The sequence below is a fragment of the Durio zibethinus genome, chromosome 7 (assembly GCF_047325235.1).
Source record: "Durio zibethinus cultivar Kanyao isolate XHJ-2024 chromosome 7, ASM4732523v1, whole genome shotgun sequence".
NCBI lineage: Eukaryota > Viridiplantae > Streptophyta > Magnoliopsida > Malvales > Malvaceae > Durio > Durio zibethinus.
Window position 1 is genome coordinate 17,668,879 of NC_143168.1, and position 23,830 is coordinate 17,692,708.

At 30.9% G+C, this 23,830-nt stretch overlaps 2 protein-coding genes across 11 annotated transcripts; one reads left to right on the plus strand and one right to left on the minus strand.

Moving 5' to 3' along the window:
- The first annotated feature begins 1,629 nt into the window (after positions 1–1,629).
- On the plus strand, positions 1,630–20,286 carry LOC111286870 (uncharacterized). Of its 10 annotated transcripts, XM_089763689.1 has the most exons (15): positions 1,630–1,814; positions 3,598–3,825; positions 3,999–6,551; positions 7,608–8,069; positions 8,187–8,921; positions 13,110–13,961; positions 14,202–14,705; positions 15,573–16,067; positions 16,259–16,786; positions 17,128–17,973; positions 18,263–18,382; positions 18,460–18,545; positions 18,625–18,828; positions 19,686–19,848; positions 19,938–20,286. In XM_089763689.1, the coding sequence occupies exons 3-11, from the start codon at positions 4,029–4,031 to the stop codon at positions 18,317–18,319; spliced, it is 7,002 nt and encodes a 2,333-aa protein (XP_089619815.1). In that variant the 5' UTR covers positions 1,630–1,814; positions 3,598–3,825; positions 3,999–4,028; the 3' UTR covers positions 18,320–18,382; positions 18,460–18,545; positions 18,625–18,828; positions 19,686–19,848; positions 19,938–20,286. The 10 variants fall into 10 exon arrangements, with proteins under 10 accessions (XP_089619815.1, XP_089619805.1, XP_089619814.1 ...); XM_089763679.1 differs by having other exon boundaries at positions 15,570–16,067; positions 19,686–20,286; XM_089763688.1 differs by having other exon boundaries at positions 19,686–20,286.
- A 462-nt stretch (positions 20,287–20,748) lies between these two features.
- On the minus strand, positions 20,749–21,949 carry LOC111286874 (F-box/kelch-repeat protein At1g57790-like). The gene has a single exon (XM_022877030.2). The coding sequence runs from the start codon at positions 21,932–21,934 to the stop codon at positions 20,834–20,836; it is 1,101 nt and encodes a 366-aa protein (XP_022732765.2). The 5' UTR covers positions 21,935–21,949; the 3' UTR covers positions 20,749–20,833.
- Positions 21,950–23,830: the final 1,881 nt, after the last annotated feature.

A 23,830-nucleotide genomic window follows, 5' to 3' on the forward strand; every position in this document is an offset into this window, starting at 1 on the left:
TGACGTGGCAAAAACAATTAATAAAATCATGATATGCGATAAAAAATGATACATTATTTTTATTTTTGAAATAAAAATTAAAAAAATTCAAAAAAAAGGAAAATTAAAAAAGAGAAAAAAAGATAGAATCGTGAGAGAGAAAATGAGGAAGGTGAGAAGGGAAGAGATACAGGGCAAGAGAGGGGGTGGAACTAAGGGTGTAATTAAATCAAGTTAAATTGATATAACAAAAATTTTGTGTTCAACTCAAAATTTATCTTGAGTTCGATCAAGTTTTATTTTTCAAATTTAAATTGATTCGAGATAAAAAATTAAATTATTTAATTTTGTTATTTATCAAATAAAAAATAAATTCGATTTTTATATTCGACTTTAAGTTTAATTATTTGTGTTCGAATTTAAATTCGAAATCAAATATATATATAAATAAAATAATAATTTTTTAATTAAAATAATAAGAATATGTTGAAATAAAAAAAGTTTAATTAGATTTGTAAACTGTTTAAATTGAATATTAAGATATTTAAACTCAATTTACTTAATAAATCAAATTATTTAAACTTAATTCGATAATAATTAAATTAAATTTTATATTTTAATTGAGTCTAAACAGTTTTGCGAATACTGAATTATTATTTATACTCCTAAGAGGAACTGACTGACCGATGAGGAATCTAAATCTATTTGTCCCGAATCAGAAAAATTATCACAGATGTGGCTTGCCAGATCAAAGCCGATTTGCCTAATTTGGGTCAGTTCACCCTCTACCTATCTTAGACCTACCACTCAAGGGCCAGTCAATCTCCTCCCTTCCCTTCCTCTTTCTTTTCTTTTTCCCTCTCCTAAAATTTTGGCTCTATTTCTATTTTTTAGAAATTTTTTAACTTTAATTTTTTTAACAAATCCAAAATTTAAAATTAATAAAAAAAGTTTTTGAAGATTTTGATTTTTTAAAGTTGTTTTTTATATTTTTAAATTTCACATTTTCTTTAAATTTTTATGTTTTTGGGACATTTTCTTAAAAATTAAATTTTTTTAAAATTTTTTTCTACTAATATGATAAGAGACTCAGGAATAATGTGATACTGGCATATTAAAAAAGTTTTACCTAACAGTTGATTAAATATAAACGGAGTTAGCTTTTAAAGTAATTTGATTTACTGAAGATAAATTTAAATATTTAATTGAAATTTTTTATTTTTAAATATAAAATTAAGAAAAATAGTATAATATAAAGATTTCTTCTTTTGCATTCCATTGTATTTATTTATTTATTTATTGTTGATCCGCGACAAGCTTTCTTTTTCGGTGAAACTACTACTGCATAACTACTGCATACTGCATGCACTTCAACAATTCAAGGAAACAACTCATTAGCGCGTTGGTAATGGTAATCTTTGGCAGTGATGTTGACGTTAAATAAAAATATTATTTTAAACAATATTTTGAACCTTTTGCATGATGACTAATTAACGCAAATAATACTCTTGAGGGTCCAATCACTCTAAAATTGTTTAATTTAATTACATATATTAGAATTAGGATTTGTGGATGTAACTTTTTCTTTCTAATTTTTTCTCTTTGAAATTTCTTTGCGTTTACTTTTCAAGACACTTCGATGGCCATCGCATCTACGCAAAATAATTGAAACTTCCTTGCTTTGAGTCGCCTTTCTCAAATAAATTCTGGCTTTGCTCTGTTACAAAACTAAAAAAAAATTATCACTTTGCTGTGGGAGAATTAATTGCTGAATCCTTCTCTTCTCAGTTCTCATCAGTAAGGTTAAAGAAAGGAAAATTTTCTCATCTTTTGAGGTACATCGCTAAAATCCCTTCCAATTTTAGGCCTTTGGCTTTCTTTCTTTGGTTTTACTTATAGTTTTTGTTATTCAGTTTGCTTCTCACAACTTAGAAAATGAAAAAAAAAATGGAGATTGTTATTGGTATTGTTAGCTCAATTGTCACTGTAGCAGCAAGCGTCACTAGGATAGGATGAGGACTGAAGGATACTGAAAATAATGTAATCCTTCTTCAGAAGGTCTCCTTTAGAGGTTACTTAATGAAACTTTTTTTTTTTTTTTTCACTTTACCCCTTAATTTTTCTTAAAAATGCAAAAGGAAACAAATGAAATAATTAATTTTAAGTATTCAAACAAAAGATGAATATACTTTTTTCTTTCTTTTAAATTTTTTTTCTTTTCTATGCATTTACTTTATTTATATATATCCAATCATAGCGTTAATGTGAAAAAAAAAAAATGAAATAGCTGTATGTTTTGGTCCAGCCTGAAAAACATATGGAAAGTTAAAGGTTTGGGTTAAATACGTTCTCCTATTTTACCACTTTTTCAATAAGATGTCTAAAAAAAAACCACTTACTTCCGTTACATACTTTGCTCTTTTTAACTAATAGTTTTAGTTGATGGACTAACGAAGAAAAATACTCAATAAAATTATGATATGATAAAAAAAAATTCAAGAAAAAATTTCAATTTTTTTTCTAAATTTTGAAATTAAAAAAGAAAATCAGAAAAAGAGATATAGAGAGAATGGAGAGAAAGAAAATAAGGGAAGGAGGGAAGGGGAGAGATGAAGGAGAAGGGAGAGGGGACGTTTTGACGGACCGATCGGTTTAGGGTAATTGTTTGGGGTTGATCTGCCCTATATTAGGTGGATTGAAGTCGATCTCTCTGGTTCATGTCAAATCAGCCTTAATCTATCGCAGACCAAACGATCAAGGACAAATCACTCCTTTTCTTTTCTCATTTCCCTTCTTCCCTTCCCTTTCTCTCTACTCGATTCTTCCTCTATTTTGTTTTTTTTTATTATTATTATTTTGAATTTCTTTTAAAAAATTCAAAATTTTAAAATTTTAAACAGTTTTTGAAGAATTTTGATTCTTTGAAAAAAAAGTCAAGATTTTAATTTCTTTAAAATGTTTTCTTTCATATTTTAAAATTTAATTTTTTAAGAAAATTTCATACTTTATTTATTTTTTTCTTTTATTTTAATTTTTATGTTGTTTAGGACTTTTTTTAAAAAAATATTTAAAAATTTTTTTTACCACTAACATGACAAGAAACCCACTAATTGCATAAGATTGACGTATTTATATGATTAAGCTTTACCCAACAGCTTACACTTTTCTATTGGTCAAATATGTCTTGTTACAATGAAGTTTGCTTCTTAGACAATTCGACACACGAAAACAAGTTCGTTTACTTAGTTGAAAATTTTTATTCTTTAAATATCAAATACAAAATGGTAATATATAGAGAACAAGTATGTATTTAATCTAAAAATGTTTATTTATTTATTTATTTATTGCTAACCCGACCACCGGTTTCTTTCCAATGAAACTACTGCCGCATGAACTTCAACAATTTCAGGAAACAAGTCATTAGCGCGTTGGTAATCTTTGACACGTTGTTTACATTATATAAAAATTATTTTTTAAAAATAATATTCTGAACCTTTAGCATGATGACTAATTAGTCAAATAGTGCTCTTAACCGTCCAATCATTCTCAAATTGGTTGGTTTACATATTAGAATTAAGATTTATGGAAGTGACTTTTTTTAATGTTTTCTTTTTTCAGTTTATCGCATTGATTTTCAAGACACTTCAATGGCCATCACATCCACGCAAAATAATTTAAACTTCTCGCTTTGAGTTGCCTTTCTCAAATTAGTCCTTCCTTTGCTCTGTTATGAAACTAGGACAAATTTGCTCGTTGATAAGTGGGAGAATTAATTACTAAATCCTTCTCATTTTCGTTCTCATCAGTAAGAGTGAAGAAAGGAAAATTTTCTCATCTTTTCAGGAGGTACGCCACTAAAATCCCTTCCAATTTTAGGCCATTTGCTTTCTTTTGCTCGGTTTGGTGTTACTTAGTATACAAGGAGCTTTTCTTTTTGGTCGTTTCATTATAATTTTCTTTCCCCAGTCCCCTGTTTTTTTTTTTTTTGTTCATTGGTTTTAGCTATACTTTTTGTTCAGTTTGCTTCTCACAACTTGGAAGGGGGAAAAATGGAGATTGTTATTGGCATCCTTAGCTTTATTGCCACAGCTGCAAAGCACACCATCTCTCCCATAAAAAACCATATCAAACACCTTTCCAATCATGAGAACCAGGTTCAGACCCTCAAGAATCAAGCTGAGAGCCTGAAGGATAGAAGAGAAAGAGTGCGACATTCCGTTGATGCTGCTAACAGAAACGGGGAAGAGATCGAACATGATGTTGACAACTGGTTGACTAAAGTCGACAAGAAGATCGCTGAAGAAGTAGAGAAAGTAATGCAAGATGAAGCAAAAGCAAAGAAAAAGTGTTTCATCGGCTTGTGTCCTAATCTCTGGACTCGTTACAAGCTTAACAAGAAAGCTGAAGAGGAGGCGAAGGCTGTTGCTGAGCTACTTGAGCAGGCCAAATTTGACAGGGTTTCTTTTCGTGCAGCTCCACAAGGTATCATTGCCGCATCAGTTAGAGGTTTTGAAGAATTCGAGTCAAGGACGTTGGTTTTGAATGGAATCATGGAGGCACTGAAAGATGCTAGTATCAACGTTATAGGGGTGCACGGGATGGGTGGCATAGGAAAGACTACGCTTGTCAAAGAAGTTGCTAGACAGGTCAAGGAAGGCAAGTTATTTGATTCCGTGGTTATAGCAACCGTAACTCAGACCTTTGATGTTAAGGGAATTCAAGATCAAATTGCAGATTTATTGGGTTTAAGATTCGAGGAACAGAGTATGGTAGGAAGGGCACTTCGACTGCAAGAAAGATTGAAAAAAGAGAAGAAGATTCTTGTTGTTTTGGATGATTTATGGGCAAGATTAGATCTTGAGGAAGTTGGGATTCCTTTTGGAAATGAACATGAGGGATGCAAGATTCTGCTGACTTCTAGAGATCTCAATGTCCTATCAAGTGGGATGGATACTCAGAAAAATTTTGCAGTTGGCCTTTTAAATGAAGACGAAGCCTGGGACCTGTTTAAGAAGATGGCTGGTCACTGTGTTGAAAGTTGTGATTTACAGGCTACAGCTATTGAAGTAGCAAAGAAATGTGCGGGACTGCCAATCGCCATTGCAACTGTTGCAAGGGCTTTGAGAAACAGAAGTTTGTTTGAATGGAAGAGTGCTTTGTGTGAACTAAAGAGGCCTTCATCAAGAGACTTTAAAGGGGTAACAGCCGGCGTATATTCAGCTATAGAGTTGAGTTACAATTATTTAGAAAGCGAGGAAGTTAAGTTGACTTTCTTGCTTTGCAGTTTCTTAGGCCATAATGGGTTGATTGAAGACTTGTTGAAATATATAATCGGTCTGGGTTTGTTTCATGGCGTCCACACAATAGAGGAAGCAAGAAACAGAGTATTGACAGTGGTGAGTAACCTGAAAGCCTCTTGTCTGTTGCTTGATAGTTACAACAGTGAACGGTTTGATATCCATGACGTTGTTTGGTATGTTGCTACATCAATTGCAAATAGGGACCTCCGCATGTTTGCGTTAATAAATGGTGATGTGCTGAAACAGTGGCCTGAAAACGAGGCGATGAGAAATTGCAGTGCGATTAATTTACTTGATCCTAATATTAGTGAGCTTCCGGAGGAGATGGAGTGTTCACTTCTTTCCTTTTTCCATATGGCCCATGAAGGTACAGTGAAAATTCCAGTCAACTTCTTCAGACGAACAGAAAGACTCAAAGTCTTAGATTTGACTGGAATGCACTTTCCATCCCTACCAGTGTCAATTGAACTCCTCACAAACCTTCACACGTTGTGTCTAAACCAATGTACACTAGATGACATAACCATCGTTGGGAAGCTCAAGAATTTAGAAATCCTTAGCCTTGCTGGATCAGACATTAAAGCACTACCTCAGGAGATAGCACAATTGACTCAGTTAAGGATGCTAGATTTGAGTCATTGTACTAGACTCAAAATCATCCCACCAAATGTCTTGTCGAGTTTGACCAAATTAGAAGAATTATATATGGACAATAGCTTTGTTCAATGGGAAGATGAAGTAGTCGGCAAAGAAAGGAGAAATGCTAGTCTTGAGGAGTTAAAGCATTTGTCTCATCTGACCACATTTTATGCTCATATTCCTAATGCCCAAATAATTCCAAAACATGTGTTCATTGAGGCATTGGACAGATACAGGATTCTCATTGGAGATGAGTGGGAGTGGTCCAGAAACTATGAATACTCAAGAACATTGAAATTCAAGTTGTATTCAAGCATTTACATGGATCATGGGGTAAAAATATTGATGAACAAGACTGAAGATTTACATCTGGATCAACTTAAAGGCATCAAGAATGTACTTGCTGAGTTAAATAATGGGGAAGATTTTACACATTTAAAGAAACTTCACATCCAAAATGGTCGGAAGGTCCAATATATTGCAACAGAGAAAATTAAGCTTTCTCAATTGCAGTCCATGACACTTGAAGGTCTGCCACAGCTCATTACCTTTTGCTCTCAAGACAAAAGGTGTTTCACATCCCAGCAGCAGGGAAACGCGAGCTCTGAGCCCTTGCCACTTTTCAATATACAGGTATTAATTTGTTTGTTTGTGGATTATTCCATATTCCAACTTTGGCTTTTATGCATATTTGCTTACATGCTAAAATATTAAAAAAGTCCTTTGAATTATTTCACTAGTTAAATAACTTTTTGTATTTTTATTGTATTAAAATAAGTACTTATACTTTTATTTATATCCAAATAAATTCTTATTTAAAAAGAAGTACTACATTTTTTTTTCTGGTTCTCCTTAATTTGGAAAATTTTGATATTTTACATAAATAAAAGTCTTACTTTAGCATTTGTGATTGTGAGAAACTAATGTCATACGTGATGTCGTATGTTAAGGGCTTATTTAAACATAAATTTAAGATTAAAAACTTAATTGAATGTAATAAAAATATAAGAATTTATTTAAATAATGTGGTAAAGTTGATATACTTTTTTGTTGTTTTAGCCTTTTCGGATTTTTTATTTTCCCTTGAATGAGTCCATAATCCCTCTAGATTATGTTATGTTAAAGGTTTAATATTCAATATATGCAGTAAGTTAAGAATCAATATTTGATATGACTGTTGGATATATTACATGTTTGGTCACTTAAGTATTTACTATTTTTTTTTATTATTTTGATTATCTAATTATAAAAGTTTACAATTTGATCATTAGCATTTGTCAAAATTTTAGTCTTTTGTCACTCAAATGTTAAAGGCCATCGGATGATTGATGTAATTTTCTAGGGTTGAATACATTTGCTACGGTGTGTTGCCATATAATTTTATATGCACGTGGCATTATCAATTTAGCATTATAAATTTTATAAAAAATTCAGATATTAATAAAATAAATTATACATTTTGTCACTTAATTTTGAAGAGTTTTTATTTTAGTGACAAAAATTTTAAAAAATAATAATTTTATCACCAACGTTTATAAAATTTATTAATGTTTTAATTTTCATTTTCAATTAAATCTTATTATTCACGTGACATTATAATGATTTAGTCACCATTGACATATTCCATTAATAATTTACTCTTTATTTTTAAACTCTTCTATTTTCTTTTTAAATTGTATTTGCATGCAGTTTATGTTACCTCACTTGGAAAGCCTGCAATTGTCCTCAATTAACGCCAAAAGAATATGGCACAGCCAGCTTTCAGAGGCATGTAATGGCATTCCGAATTTAACGAGCTTGATCATTGAGGGCTGTGACAACTTGGAATATCTATTATCGCCATCTATTGCTAGAAGTCTGGTGCAGCTCAAACAATTTAAGATAGGGGAATGCATGTGCTTGAGAGATATAATATCTACAGAGGGAATAGAAGAAGAAAAGGAAGCTGTGATTTGTTTCCCTCGCTTAGACTCCCTGGAATTAAAGTATCTTCATAATTTCATCAAATTCTGCTCAGGAAATTATAATATTGAGTTCCCAGCCTTGAAAGTGCTGAAGATCAAGCACTGCCCAAAATTAAGAGAATTTATTAATGAAAGTAAAATGGAGGGGGACTATCAATCCAATAGACAAGCTCTCTTCAATGAGAAGGCGAGTTAGTAGTCTTTTATTCTTACTTCTGTTCTCTCTTTGTTTTCATTTCTCCTTGCATTTTTGCCTTAATTTTATGAACTAACGTTACCATCGGCATGTTTTATTATTAAATAGGCTGCAGTTCCTAGCTTGGAAAGGATGACAATCTCCCACTTGAGAAATGTGAAGAAGATACTTCATAACGAACTTCTAGCTGGTTCCTTTCGTAAATTAGAAGAAATGACAGTTACAAATTGTGATGAGTTGTTGACTGTTTTTTCATCTACTATAATCGGAGTATTCAGCTGTCTGAAAAAGCTCACAGTGAGCGATTGTGATTCACTACAACAGATATTTGAGGTTGGAGGGTTAAATATCAAAGAAATACATGCTGTAGATTGCCAACCAAGAGAATTGTACATTTCTGAGGTACCAAAACTGAAGCATGTTTGGAATAATGATCCCCGTGGAATTCTCGCATTTCAAAATCTACGAAAAGTAGTTATTACAGAATGTCCGAGTCTGAAAAATCTATTTCCAGCGTCCATAGCCAAAGATCTTCCACAACTTGAATTTCTAGAAGTGACCCAATGTGGGGTGGAGGAGATTGTGTCGGCAGGAGAAGGATTGGAGAAGCCTATTAGGTTTAAATTTCCCCAAGTGTCTTCCCTGAGGCTTAGATACCTGAATGAGCTCAAATGTTTCTATCCAGGGCAACACACAATAGTTTGGCCGATGTTGAAAAAGTTGGAGACAGATTATTCAACTTTACTAAAGATAGTAGCTTCCGAACGCCTTAGCATCCAAGAAATGAATGGGAATGACCAACCGGAATCCACAATTCGACGGCCACTTTTCTTGGTTGAAGAGGTATGATTATAAACCTACACTATTTTCTTTAAAAAACTAAAACATGGTCACATGCATGGCACATCAATGATTGATATGTGTTACCAATACAATAATGAAATTTTAAGTTATTACATGAAATATAATTAATAAATGTTTTTTTTAATTTATCTGTGATTTAATAACAATAATTCTAAAATCAATACTTATATATTAAAGCTATCTCTAATTGAATGAGATTGCTCATTTTGGGATTTTGGACCATAATTTTTGGACAATTAAGAATTGTCATAAATTATCATTTAGGGTTAATTGGGTTAATGATAATTTGAGATTAATTGGATATAAAATTATACTATATCTAGTGGTAAATTATTAAATTACCTCTAAAGAGATTAATTGGTTTTAAGGATATTTTTATCAAGGTAAAGGAATAATAAACAAAAACGCTAAGAAAAGAAACAAATTGAGAAAGAGAACAAGAAAACAAAATAAGAAAATAATTTAGAGAAAACAAAAAAAAAAAGGTTTTGGTTTTTGGATTTTTTAAAATTTTTTAACATTATGCTATTCTTAAATTTTTTAAAAAATATCTTCTAAAATAATATAATTTAGAATAATTTAAAAAATATTAAACATGTACATTTAGCAATGGCTTTTTTTTTTTTTTTAAATGAGCATAAACATTTTGAACTCTTTTGTTTTTTAAAGAGACAAATGATGAAGTATAAAACTACTTAAAATGAAAATATAAATTTATTTTTTTATTTGTTTTCTCATGTTTCATGTTGCATGTTTCATTTTCACTTTTTATGTACCAGAACATAAAATATAGCCTATAAATTTTAAAAATTAAAATTTTAGGAACAAATTTAGATATTTTAAAATTAAAAAGCAGACATGTTTTGAGCTTTACATGGTTTTAGTATTTAAAACAATTTTGAATCTTTTTCTTTGTTATTTTTGTTTATTTTCTTAATCTTTATTTTTTAATTTACACTTAAGTAAAATATTTTTATATTTTTGATAAAAGAAAATTAGGGATAAAAAGAAAAAGGTATGAAATCTTTTGATTATTATATTTTTTAATTTTGGTTTTTCTTTATTTATTTATTTATTTCTTAAATATCTCTCTTGTAGAAATTTATGATTTAATAGGATATGTGTAAAAAATACAAAATATAAAAATATCAATTTAAATTGTTCTCAATAATGGAAAGTGACAAAATATAGTTTTCTAAAAATAAATTATACCAATAAAAATATAAATCTATTCAATAACATTATCATGTTTATGATCCGCATCCAACCTATAAGAAATTATTCACTTTGATATGAAAGTTTTATCATTTTATCATTTTATCCCACAAAAAACGTGTTACAAGTATGAATTTAAATATCTATTTATATATTATATCGTATCTTTACACTTAATCAATATGGGATTAAGGGCATTATAATTTCTTTGTTAAAGCTTGACATCCTAGTTTAACACATAACACACAGAACCAGAATTCAAGGCAAGGTTCTAGAAGTAGTTTTTATCGTGTAGCATTTAATTTTTAAACTTTCGGTTGATGATTGTTCTAATACCATTCATGAAAATTTTTATTTAACCTATAAAGTACTATTCATTTTAATATGAAAGTTTCATAATTTTATGTCATAAAAAGTTTCTTACAAGTATGGATTTAAACATTTTCTTATGTATTATATTTATCTTCATATCTAACCAATGTGTGATTGAGAGTTATAGTTTAAAAGTAAGTTTTTAACTTATTATGTTTAGAAAATTTTCTTGATTTTATTTATATTATAATTTAATTTGTTAACAATCTCACAAATATTAAGATAAATGCATATTTTATTTTTGTTTTAAAAAATTATATATGAGATTAAGTTTGGCATTGTGAAATATTTAGCTTTAATTGGTAAATGAATAAAACTATAATCATATAAGAATTTTTTTGAATTAATATGTTTGACAATATATAATCATTTATAAAATATATTTTTGATTATTTCAACTTACATTTGTTAATAAAAACATAAATATTCATAAAAATAATTCTTACAGAAAAACGCCTGTTGCATTCTAATTTTATATTTAAAGTTCACCTTTGATATACTTTCTATTTAACTCAATTTCTAATTCTGATTTTAATTCAAAATATTAAATTTAAATGCAAACGATTCTTTTCACCAATAATGCAATAGGTTTTGAAACATAAAATAATTTGAAGTATAAATAAATGAATGTGTTGTATTCCTAAAATTTTCACTTAATTTTTGAAATATTATTTTCATATTATTTTTCTAAATATAACATTTGAAGCAAAAAGGCTTAACTTAGGAGTTCAACAAAAACTTGATGCCCTTATACATCCAAAATTGTTTTACAAACATCCATATATAGTTTTATTATACTAGCATAGAGTTACATGGATTGCACATGTATATGTGTTATGAGTACAATTTTAAGTAAAATTTTTGAAATATAAATAGCTGTGTTCTTAATTTATTGAGTTTATAATAAACATAATTAGAAAATAGACATAAATGAAAATTAAGATCATATCTTAAATGACAGAAAATACATTTTTTATATCTATATCAATTTCCTTTTTATATTGGTGTTAGGAACTTTTGCCTTGCAAGTAGTCCATCTAACACTATAAATAGTTAAGTGAATCGTTTGAGCTAAATTTTCGGGTTCATATCTATCTCAATTAATTAGTTAAGTATTGTTTCAAAAAAATTATTAATTAAAATTTATTCTCCTTATAATTTTATAATATAATAAAATAATTTGTAAAAGGATTTTTTTTTTAAAATTACACTCATAATCAAGTATTACATTTATATAATTCATATCATTGAATAATTAACTAATAAATTATAACTTAATTAAAAACTAAATTCACATATAGTGAGAGTTGAATCTAAGATTTTAAGGTTTTAGGACTTTCACCTTGCCACCAAGCCACGGTCTCATTACTATTTGTAAATGGATGTTAATTTTGAAATATAGTAAAACTTTATATCCCTTTATGTCTAATGACATCCTTTGTATCCTTTCGTAATATAATAAAAATAATGTACACATAATATTATTATTATTATTATTATTATTATTATTATTATTATGTTCACTTGTTAACTTTGAATGGCCGATCTAGATGGTTGTTTTTTTCTTTTTTTTTTTTTGGTAAAATCTATCTTATATCTATATATCTATCTAGATCTTATATATACATATACAACTTTTAATTATTGAAACTAGAACATTAAAGTAGAATTTTTTACTATGCATACACACAATTTTTAATAATAATATAAATAGTGTTATGTTGAAAAATATGTATCTTAAAATGAACTTTTATCTTTTTTAAAAATTAAATCGAAGAATAGTATTTGTTTTTTAGAAGAAATTATTCAATTGAATTGTTGTTACTTTTATAATTTTAAATGTTAAATGAGATGTAAGATTTAAAATAAGACACGATGATATCACATAAAAATGATATGAAAAATATACAAAAATAATACTGTTTAAAATTTTAACAAAAACCATTAGAATTAACAAAATAATGTATTTCGTATTTTTGTATTGACATGAATTTTAATACATAATTTTCGTGTAATATATGGTTAATATACACGAATTATCAGTATTTTATCCGATACGAATACACGAATTATGCAACATGAATTGTATAATCCATTAAAATTAATTTTTTTATTACATGCTTCTAATAGTCCATTAATCTCTCAATTACTTTCATCCTTTGAAATTTTATTTGTATGCATGTTAACATTCGTATAAAGTCACGAGACATTATAAATATTTCATAATTTTTATGTTAATATCTAACTCATTAAAAAAATGAAAAAGATTTACAACCGTATAACATCGTGCTGGCCAAACTACTAGTGTTTATTTTTATTTTCCTTACATGCAAACATCACGGAATGACAGCTCTCGTTTCATCGGTGTTAACAATTTTTACTTTTTTTTTTAACAAATATACTTGATTAATCATATAAGTAGGAGGACTAAATAATTCAAAATTGAAATGATGATTGAAATGCACATTTTAAGGACCTTTGAATTACTTAAACCTGTGACCAATAGTTGAATGACTCTTTCCTTTTGATCTTGTGGAGGAATGTTGGCTCTGACTTGTTCTTATTTGATTGGTTTTCAAGGCCACTCCCAAATTAGAGGAACTGCGGTTAAGAAAAATTGATGATATTGCAATGGTATGTGATGGCCAGTTTCCAGCAAACTTCTGTCACCAGATAAAAGATTTTGCGCTGTATGACTCCCGTAGTGGATCTCCTAGTTTTCCAATTAATTTCTTCCAAATATTCTACAATCTGGAAATTCTTGAATTTGGGTTCTGCGACTTAAAATATCTAGTCTCTTGTGAAGAAGGTGCTGTTGAGAAGCCAGATGGAGGGACAATCCTCTCTCGAATTAGAAAGTTAAAATTGAATTATTCTAAAAATGTTACACATATATGGAAGAAAGATTCAGAGCTAGCCCACATTCTTCCTAATATTGAAACTCTTGAAGTCCAGAAATGTAATGATTTGATAAGTTTTGGATCCTCACCCTCCTCAGCATCCTTTAAAAATCTCACGACTTTGCAGGTGCAAGGGTGCAACATGATGATAAACTTGGTTACACCCTCAGTAGTCCAGAGTCTGGTACAATTAACGACAATGAGGATAAGGCGTTGCAATACAATGAAAGAAGTTGTTGCAAACGAGGGATCTGATGGAGCAACATATAATGAGATAATATTTTTCAGCAAATTGAAATATTTAGAACTCTACTGTTTAATGAGCCTCGCAAGCTTTTGTTCAGGGAATTACGCCTTCAAGTTTCCTTGTTTGGAAGAATTAATTGTGAATCAGTGTCCTAGATTGAAGATCTTTTCTCAGGGTGTTTTAAGCACCCCACGATTACAAAGAGTAAAATGGTCGTCTTATGGTCACAAGGGAAGTTGGACTGGTGACCTTAATATCACCATCCAGCAGTTGTACTCAGAAAAGGTATGGATTAATTCATAACGCTTCCTCCTGATAAAATTTATTTTGCATACTGCTGTTCAATTTTCTTTTATGATTGAAATACTGCCTTCTTCATTGTTTTCGAAATTCAAAAGATATTTATAGTAGTTCAATAACTAACTAAGAGTGTTAATTGTTAATTTGTTATTATTTGTATTTGTGAATTGTGATTGTTATCTTGTACCATATATAACGGGTCGAATATATCGCCTAATTGGTTAGGTTGGATACCATGGCATATATGATTTCAAATTCTCAGACACATTTCCTGAGTTGATGAAAATATGGAATACCAACCCTCAAGAAATTTTGGACTTCAAAAACCTTAGGAATGTGGAATTTTGTAATTGTAGCAGCTTGAAATACATATTTACACTCTCTATGGCTTTGAGCCTCAAGCGACTTTTCCATTTAAAAGTAAAAGAATGCAGTACAATGGAAGAAGTCATCGTGGAGCAGGGCGTTGAGGAGGAACCAACAACAGATAAGTTAACAATATTCCCCTGGCTTTGGAAGATAGAAATTGAATCATGTCTCAACCTGACAAGTTTTTATTTGGGAAGTCGAGCTCTTGAATTTCCATCGTTAAATGGCATTAGAATAGCTGACTGTCCAAAAATGACTACATTGTCAAGAGACAAGCAGGAAGGGACAACTGGTGATGGAAATGAAAAAAAGCTTGGTCAGGGGAACGTCTATATTACTGCAACCTTTTTCGGCCATAAGGTCAGTTTATTAGTGAAGACTCATTTTTATATTTTTGCAAGATTTTGTTTCATTTTTCTTTATGTCTATCTCCCATTTGAATAATAGTTGTACATGCATCTCTTTTGTTTTTTGTTTTTTTTTGTTTTTTTCCATTTGGAATGGCCAACTTTTATCACATCATATGAGAGTCCATAGGGTTTTGGGTATGTTAAGGTTTTTGTGGGTGGTAGGGATTTATATTTGATGCATTATTAGTATATTAAGTGCTATACACAGTTAATGAATCATACAATGACACTTCATAAAAGAATAATTTTAAATATATTTTTAGAATTAAGTGTATATGCTTTTCAATTAGGCTTTAAAATTTATTTTTTTTATAAAGTGTCATTGTATATTTCACTGATAGTATAGCACCTATAAATTACAGTATATCAAATATAAATTTGTTTTTTTTATAAAGTGTCATTGTATATTTCACTGATAGTATAGCACCTATAAATTACAGTATATCAAATATAAATTCAGAGCAGGGTATTTTCATATCCTCTTTCCTCTTTCACGGCGCAAAACTGGTAATTACATATTTGAGTAAGAAGCAGGTGAGTGAGTTGGCCGTGGTCTGTGTTGTGGGAGCATATGGAATGTTGTTTTCAAGGGTTGAGATCCTCTCCATTGGGCTAATGTGCTTAAGCAAATCAAATTTGATTAAACCAAAACAATGGAGGGGAACAAAACCCACGTGATAAAGTTAATCTTAGTCTTGAGTTTTGACTATCATCATTCCTTATCATTATAACATACCTATGCACTGAACTCAATGTTCAATTGTATTTTCTATCTAAAGAACGAAGAGTGATCTTACCATGAGAATTATGCCAGCAGATTGTCTCTCCAAAATTGGAGAGGTTGGATTTGTCCTCAATTAACATTCAAAGGATATGGCACGAGCAACAACTCCCATCCTCGTTATATATTGAGAAATTAGAATTCTTGTGGGTGAAGAGCTGTCACAATTTGAAATATCTGTTTCCATCTTTCATGGCAAAAGATTTTGTGCAACTCAAAGGCCTTGATATTTGGGACTGTAAGATCATGGAAGAAGTAATCTTCATTGAAGGGTTGACAGAAGAAGAAAGGATGAGCCAGACATTATTCCCTAAACTAGATTTCCTGTCGCTCAAAGACCTTCCCGAACTCACAAGATTCTGCTTTGAATCTTGCTTTAAATTCCCATGCTTGAGAATTTTAAGGCTAACAAATTGTCCTTTACTGAAAACATTCATCTCTAAATCTGTAACTGGAGATGAACCTCAAATTCATCAAAATACAGAAGGAAGTAACTTGGAGGTTGATAATTCCGCTCTCTTCAATGAAAAGGTGATTCTTCTTTTGTTTTTCCTTTACCATTATTTTCTTCACGAATTATCATTTTAATTTGTTGTGGCTTTTCTTTCATCTGTTATTTCATCAACCTTGTTTGGTGTTCTTTTTTTTTTTTTTGAACATTTGTTAAATTTGTTATTTTCATACGTATTTCAGTTATTAACCCAATTATATGAATTTATTAGGTGGTTTTCCCTTGTTTAGAGAGTTTGACAGTCACAGGTATGAGGGACTGTAGAAAGATATGGCAGGACCAACTCAACATGGATTCATTTTGCAAACTAAAGAACATACTGGTTAAAGACTGTGAAACACTCTTAAATATTTTTCCCTTTAGCATGATGGAAAAACTTGAGGAACTAGACAAGTTGGAGATTGTGAATTGTAATTCGCTAGAAGAAATAATTGAACCACGAGGACTCATTGCTAATGAATCAAATGCAGTAACAGCTACTGAATCTATTGTGGTAGAAGCAGTTACTAAATTTGTATTTCCCAGAGTAACATACCTACGACTTGATGAATTGCCCAAATTGAAAAGTTTCTACTCTAGGATGCATGCTACAGATTGGCCATCATTGAAAAGAATGAAGCTGGTTTCTTGCCACAAAGTAGAGTTATTTGCTTCAGAATGTCTTGGCTTTGGAGAAACTCAAGCAGAGAGCCAGCTGGGTGAAATCTCAAATAAACAACCCCTGTTTTGGGTCAATGAGGTATGAACACAAACAAAATTTTAAAATTCTTCTCATGCATATTAATTGCACCAAATCTTCTGTAACAATTTTATATCATTCATTTTGTGAGATTAGTTCTTTTTATTGTAGCAAGTATCTATTTTGTTACTATAAAACACTGGCGGTTTGCACTTTGCACATTAAATGCTTATTGAAATAACTACTGTTCTCATCTTCTCTTAATTATAAGAAAGAAAAGCAAATGTTCATCTAATTCTTACCAAGAGCTTTGTTGGATATTAAATTATAAGTTGCAATTATACTTTTAACGTCCTTTACAAATTTAAGCTCTGTTGTTTAACATATTTGTTAATATACAGGACACTTTTCCTGTCCTAGAAGAATTGATATGGAAGCGGAAAGATAAGATGAAAGGGATATGGCATGGACAACTCTCATTGCAGTGTTTCAGAAAACTAAAAGTTCTTAACCTCAAATGCTTTCCTGACACATCAGCAACTGCTCTTCCATATTGGTTCCTTCGGCCATTACCATATCTTGAGAAGATTGTCATAAATGAAGCTTCCTTCTGTCAAATTTTCCAGTTTGAAGGGATCAGCGATGAGGAAAGACATACATCAGCTCTCACTCAGATAAAGGAATTGAGGTTGTCTAAACTTCCAGAGTTGACACATCTCTGGAAAGAAGAATTCAATCCTAGAGCAACTTTATGTAAAATAAGAATTCTTGAAGTGCTGGAATGTGGACAATTAAAGACTTTAGTGCCATCATCGGTGTCTTTTGAAAATTTAACAACTCTGGAAGTTTCAAGATGTCATGGATTCATCAATTTAATAGCGTGCTCAACAGCTAAGAGCCTGATGCTACTAGAAAGAATGAGCATAACTGATTGCAAGATGATAGAGGAAATCATAGCTTGTGAGGGTGAAGAAATAAAAGGTGGCATTATGTTCACCAAACTCAAGTATCTGCGGCTAAGTTGTCTTCCAAGTCTAGCAAGCTTTTGCTTAGGGGATCATATCTTTGAATTCCCAGCCTTGAGAAGGGTGATTTTGAGAGAGTGCCCAAAAATGAAGAATTTCTGTGAAGGAGTTTTAAGCACACCAAAGCTGCAACAAGTGCAACTGACAGAAGATGAAGTTGAAGTAAGAGTACGGTGGGAAGGCGACCTTAAAACTACTGTAAAAGAGCTGTTCAAAGAAATGGTATGTGTCAATTTAAAGGATTTTCTTATGTTTTTCTAGTTTTTATTTCTTCAAATTTTCAGCCACGTTTGCTTTTCCCCATCCTGCCAAAAGTACTTGTGCAGTGATCCATAAACATAAAGCTATAAACATAAACGAGTATAATCTGAAGCTACAAACATAAAGATTTTAGTGTCTTCTTTTTACTAATGTAAATGATTGTAAAATGTTATTTGGTGCCTTTCCAGACATAACTAATTGATCAATTGTTGGTTTTACCTTTCCATGTTGTTGTTTCTTACAATCACAGAATGTCCTAAATTCTGAAGTGACTGAGGTGACCCTTCAGTTGGACAAGCCAGAATAAGGCAAATATGTTTTGGTGCTTGTGAGATATCTCATTTTCCTTTCAATTCAAATCCGATAGAAAGTAAGTACCTGTTCTACTCTCATAATTCTTCATTTGTCCACTTTATTTCCCTTCATCAAGTTGCAATTTCTTTAAAGAGTGACGTGGGAGATGCCTTTTGATCGTTGAATGTTGAATTGTTCTACTGAAGTTCGAGACTGCCACTTTCCTTTGAGCCCAAAAGGTTATTCCACTTTCTAAGAATGCTCTGTTTGAACTGTTGCATTTTATATTGTAACTTCAATTCTCAGCTTGAATTTCAGGTGCATCATGCATGGCACTGCAAATTACAACATGTATTCTCTTACTTGCAAAGTCAATCAGCTTAAGACTACCGTGTTTCAATATTACCAAAATTTGTTCTTCAAGGTTGATGGATTTTCCAATATGTTACGGATATCACTAAGTCTCTCATCCTTCATCCATTTCAACAACATTATGCGACAGAATAGTATATTCTTTTGCTGGTATTTTCTCTTTTCAATTCTTGACTTTGAACAATTCTGAGTTATTGGTTTCTTATGGTCCGATAATTTATTATAGTTTATATCTTTCTTATCATTGGAAATTTGACTTGGTTGGATTTGATATTCTTAATTCCTTATCAAGTGGGAGTTAGTTTCCTTATTTGACATCATAGAGAGCCAGAGTAGCTAGAGTATCATTTTAGTTTCACCCCACACTCTTAATCTTTGAAATAAGTGAATCAATTTATTCTTCAGCATAATTTTTACTTATTATTATTATTATTATTATTTCTACATAATCCGTTTCAAGAGAGGATGCCAGACATAAAGCAGGACACTTTGAGTTTATATGGTATGGTTATTCCCACCAATTATAAATTGAAATTTGAGAGTGAATATTGCAAGCTCATATTCTTATGAAAAAAAAATGCCCTCCATTTAAACATTGACTTTTTTTTTTTATTTTTATAGAGAATTTTTATTACAAAACAAAGAAAAAGATGGTCATTAATATTCCATATGCTTGGTGCTTTTTTTTTTTCGGTTTGCTGTTTGTCTCTTATTTTTAACATAACAATTTACATTCCCTAATCCTTGTTTCCATATCTGATGAAAATATTTGATTTATGACAAATCCATAAGCAGAAATATGTGAATTTCTGTTCTTAGTTTTGGAATCTTGCTTTTACTTATACTAAAATCTTTTGTCAGTATTTAATTATAAAACTGCTTATAACAGAATTATCAGATTGTGGTTTTTGAATAAGAAAAAGTTGTTGCAACTATTTACTGGAATGATTTGTTTAAGGATTAATGCTAAAATTAATACTAGATTTTGGATGGGCGTCCATATACAGGTATGAAGTAAAAATGAGATCAAACTTGGCTCCTTGCCTGAGAGGCGCAGTGATAAAGATTGTTCTCCTCTGGTTGAGAAAATCACTAAGAAAATCAACAATTGGACGTCCAAGCACCTATCTTATGCTGGGAGGCTTTAACTTGTCCAATCACCTCTCTTTGGTATGCAAAACCTCTAGTGTCGTCAATTCACTGTTCCCCAAAAAGTGATAAAATAAGTGACTCAATTCTGCTTTGCTTTCTTTTGGAAGGGGATGAAAAGTTCTACGATTATTAGTTGGGATTTCATTTGTCAAGGGGACATGATTTGAAAACTCTTAAGTTGTGGAATCAAGCATGTATCCTGAAGAACATCTGGATTCTCCTTACAAAATATGGTTCCTTATGAGCTGCATGTGTTTCTACTTTGGTGCTTGGGGGTGGGAGATTCTTTATAAATCTAGTCTTCCAAGAAATAAAGAGATATTTTGTTAATTCTCTTTACTTGTACTGTTTCTCTCAGTAATGTTGTTTAGCAAAATTTTTCATCTGATAGCACTGCTTCATATAAAAGGAAATTTTTTATTTTTTATAATCAAAATTAAATAATAAATAGATTTACATTGTTTTTTTTATTAATATTTTACCTTAATTTGAATTCGGGGTCATTTCAGATAATTTTATATAGTTGACTTTTTTTTTAATCAAATCCAATTGAGTTGTATCAAGAATGAATTGAAAATTTCAAGTTTAGATCATTTTTGATGACTCTAATTGAGAATGATGCAAGGTGGGGTTTAGTTAATTTAAATTTCATTATGCATCCGTTTTCAAGCCATATTGATATCAAATCTTATTCATCATCTTCATGTCATGGCTACTGTTTAGCACTCGATATATGAAGAAGCATATTATAATAGCGTAGTTTTAGTTAGCCATTTACATAACAATAATTAATCAACATGTAGTATTACATCCTATCACCTGTAATTTTTTTTTATCTTCAAGTTACTGGTTATGGCCTCTCATGTATAAAAAAAAATCAAAATATAATTAAATTAAGTTTGATAATATATTATAAAGATTAATATGAGTATAATGTACAAGATAATTTATTTAAACCTTTAAAAGATTGGAAACAACTATTAAATATGGAGGCGAAACAATCTTACATAGATATAAACCAAGAGCTATGTTGAAGGAATTTAATATTATAGGAATCTTTACTTGAAAGATTATCAAAGAAAGAATGATACTTTCCGGTTGTGAGTGAATAGAAGCAAAACGAGCCATTTTTGTCCCAAAAGTTTGGACCATAAATTTTGTTACCGGTTCCTCTCACGACAGCCGTTTTGGAGAAGGATGCACCCTTACTTACGAACAACATATTCTTTCCCAAACTTCTTACCGGTTCCCATATCTTACTTGTCAGATTCAACTTTAAAACATGAATCTTTTGATCATCCTTTGTAATGAGAACGGCTAACAATTCTTCTTCATCTTCCATTAGAGATGCTTGAGCAATTGAATTGATACGGCATGATGGGAAAGTCATTTTGTAGGTATCCCAACTATTTTCTATGTCTTTCAGATCAAATACTCCCAAGTTTCCCTTGGCATCCAAACAATAGTATAATCCTTTGTATAAAACTGGATTGCAAATTGATAATCGAAACTTTCCCTTACATGGAAAATTAAGCATTTCCCAAGAATCTTCTCCTAGTTTATGGACAAAAAAGGAGACTGAATAAAATCGCCCTTCGATTCCGAGAACCAAACAATCTGGGGAAGGTGGAGAAGTAAAGAACATCGAATGCACCCATTCGAGGGGAGGTAGCTCAGGAAGTTCAATAACCTCTTTCGTCAAAGGATTGAAGAGAAACGGATGTGCCTCATCTCGAGTCATTAGTAGCCAGCCATACTTTGAAAAGCGGACTTCAGCACCTAATACTTCTGCTGGAAGGTCCAACTCGCAAGTGTAATTATGTAGGGGATGAAAAAATTGGCCTCTGTCAGTATTGCCTTTTAGGATTCGGAACAACCATGGAAATGGAGAATCCTCATCATGTTCGAATGGAGAAGGAAGTGGACGTGGTGGAGAAATGGGGATTGATCGCCATGTTTTGCAAATTGCATGGAAAATCGCTTTGTCCCCTGCAAAGAGATTTGATGATACCAAACTTAAAAGCTCTGGTGGAAGACTGCTCCACACATCCTGATCTTTGTTCACTTGATGCTCTTCGGATGGTATCAAATCTTTGTTTTTCATAGTTGCTGTGGCATTTACAAAGAAGTTAACAAAAATTTTGATTACAATATAAAATAATAAATAAAGCATATATTTATCAAGAAATAAAAAATAAATATTGTATAGTAGCATTCAAGCATTTGATTTAGTAGTAATAACGTAAAATCCCTATTGCTGGAAGAGAGCAAGAGTGAGGTCTGAAACTCCCTTTTTTTCATATCAAAAGAAAACGAAATACTTTAGTCATGTTTGGATGTTTTAATACAGTTCAGATGTAGGAGAAATCAAGCAGTCTCAATTAAATGACCCAATTTTATTCGGCTCCTCGTATGTTAGGCTCTCAAGAGAAGCCTCGGCTAGCCCTCGTTGCTTTTGCAGTCATACCACATATCAGCAAGCATAACAAAACAAAGCTCTTAAGGTAACCAAATTCTAATTAACTAGCTATCTCAATTAAATTTCCATAATTAGTATCTCGACTTACTTTTTTTTTTTTTTTACTTGGAAAGTGGAAATTGAGAAATTAACCAAGGAAAATAAAAACTAAAAACTATACGAGACAAATGCTTCTAAAACATAAAAGCGAGATTTGGGTTTTGTTTTTTTTCTCCTGTCAATTGAGATGATCAAAATTAAAGCATGAGTGTAGAGTTAAATTTCAATAGCTAGTTTAAAACTTAAGCAATTAGACTTGAATTTCCAAATGTATTTAATTGCTAAATCATAATACGAAAATTGGGGGGAAAATTGTGAAAGCTAAATCATCAGAAATTATTAGGTAATTACGAAAATTGTGAAAGCCATATGCAATAATGAAGAATTAAAGCTGACTTCCATGTAACACTATTTGTGATAATCAATTAAGAAAGAAAACTTATTAAGATGCATAATCTTTAATTGTGGGTAATTAAGATTGATAATAAATAACAGGTTGTTGGGATTCTAGTTGGAGTTTTGCTTCCGATTTAATTAAACAAAGCTAGAAACATGTAATCCCAACACAGCAAATCATGCAGTATACGTACAAAAAAAAATAGGGTTGATAGAGATCATACCTAACAAATCAGAAGATATAATAATCGCCTCTTTTCTTGAAAATACAATACCTTCAATCTCTCCTTTGCTGTCTTAATTCCACCCATCCATACCAAAAACATTATATATATATATATATATATATAAGGTTATGTATGTATGTAAGGTTAATATTGGGATTTTGGCAATTAATTAATTAGAATTCTTTTCGGATTTAAATTTGTAATTATGGTAGCAATAGGTATTATTAATTGTAAACCAAAGATACTCCTTTTCATATTAGGATTAATATAACTATAATTAATATTACAATTATGCAATGAAGATGAGGAAAACTTGTGGTTTTCCCAATCACGATTGGAGCTAAAACAGACTGCTCTATTTCGCAAAAGATGAAAGCAGGGTATTTGTCGCAGGTGTCACAGAGCTGTGACCAAGAGTGCCTGGTGAATGGTTGTTTGGCTGAGTGTACTTCCCCATCGCATGAAAAACAGAGCTTGGCAGAGTCAGCTCTGCAATATAAAAGATCTTTGGATTGGTTATAATAATCACAGAGTCTCCTCTGTTTTTCCTTATTTTTCGAATCAGTGATATGGTTGATGGGTTGGCTTATTTATTTATTTTTGGGGTTTGGTTTTTGTTTTGCTTGGGTATAGGAAGAATTTGTTAAGTAAAGAGAATAACATAGCAGTGAAATACAGCTAAGTTTTGTTTTGCTTGTGTTGTTTATTCTATGGTTTCATATGTTGAGGAACAGATTCTTCCAGTTCCTCCTTCTGTTGACCTTATTATCACTGCATCTATCAGGTCGGAGGGTATGACCATCCAGTATCTAGTAGGTTGTTGCTCCAAGCTACATTGCATAGATGCAAATCGTTATAA

What these genes read in the sequence shown, in the direction of transcription:
- LOC111286874 (XM_022877030.2), bottom strand. Translation starts at nt 21,934, where the DNA reads ATGAAAAACAAAGATTTGATACCATCCGAAGAGCATCAAGTGAACAAA.
- LOC111286870 (XM_089763679.1), top strand. Translation starts at nt 4,029, where the DNA reads ATGGAGATTGTTATTGGCATCCTTAGCTTTATTGCCACAGCTGCAAAG. An exon ending in CAACCTTTTTCGGCCATAAG is followed by an intron (nt 14,706 to 15,569) that starts GTCAGTTTATTA and finishes GAATTATGCCAG; the next exon opens with CAGATTGTCTCTCCAAAATT. An exon ending in CCGCTCTCTTCAATGAAAAG is followed by an intron (nt 16,068 to 16,258) that starts GTGATTCTTCTT and finishes TGAATTTATTAG; the next exon opens with GTGGTTTTCCCTTGTTTAGA.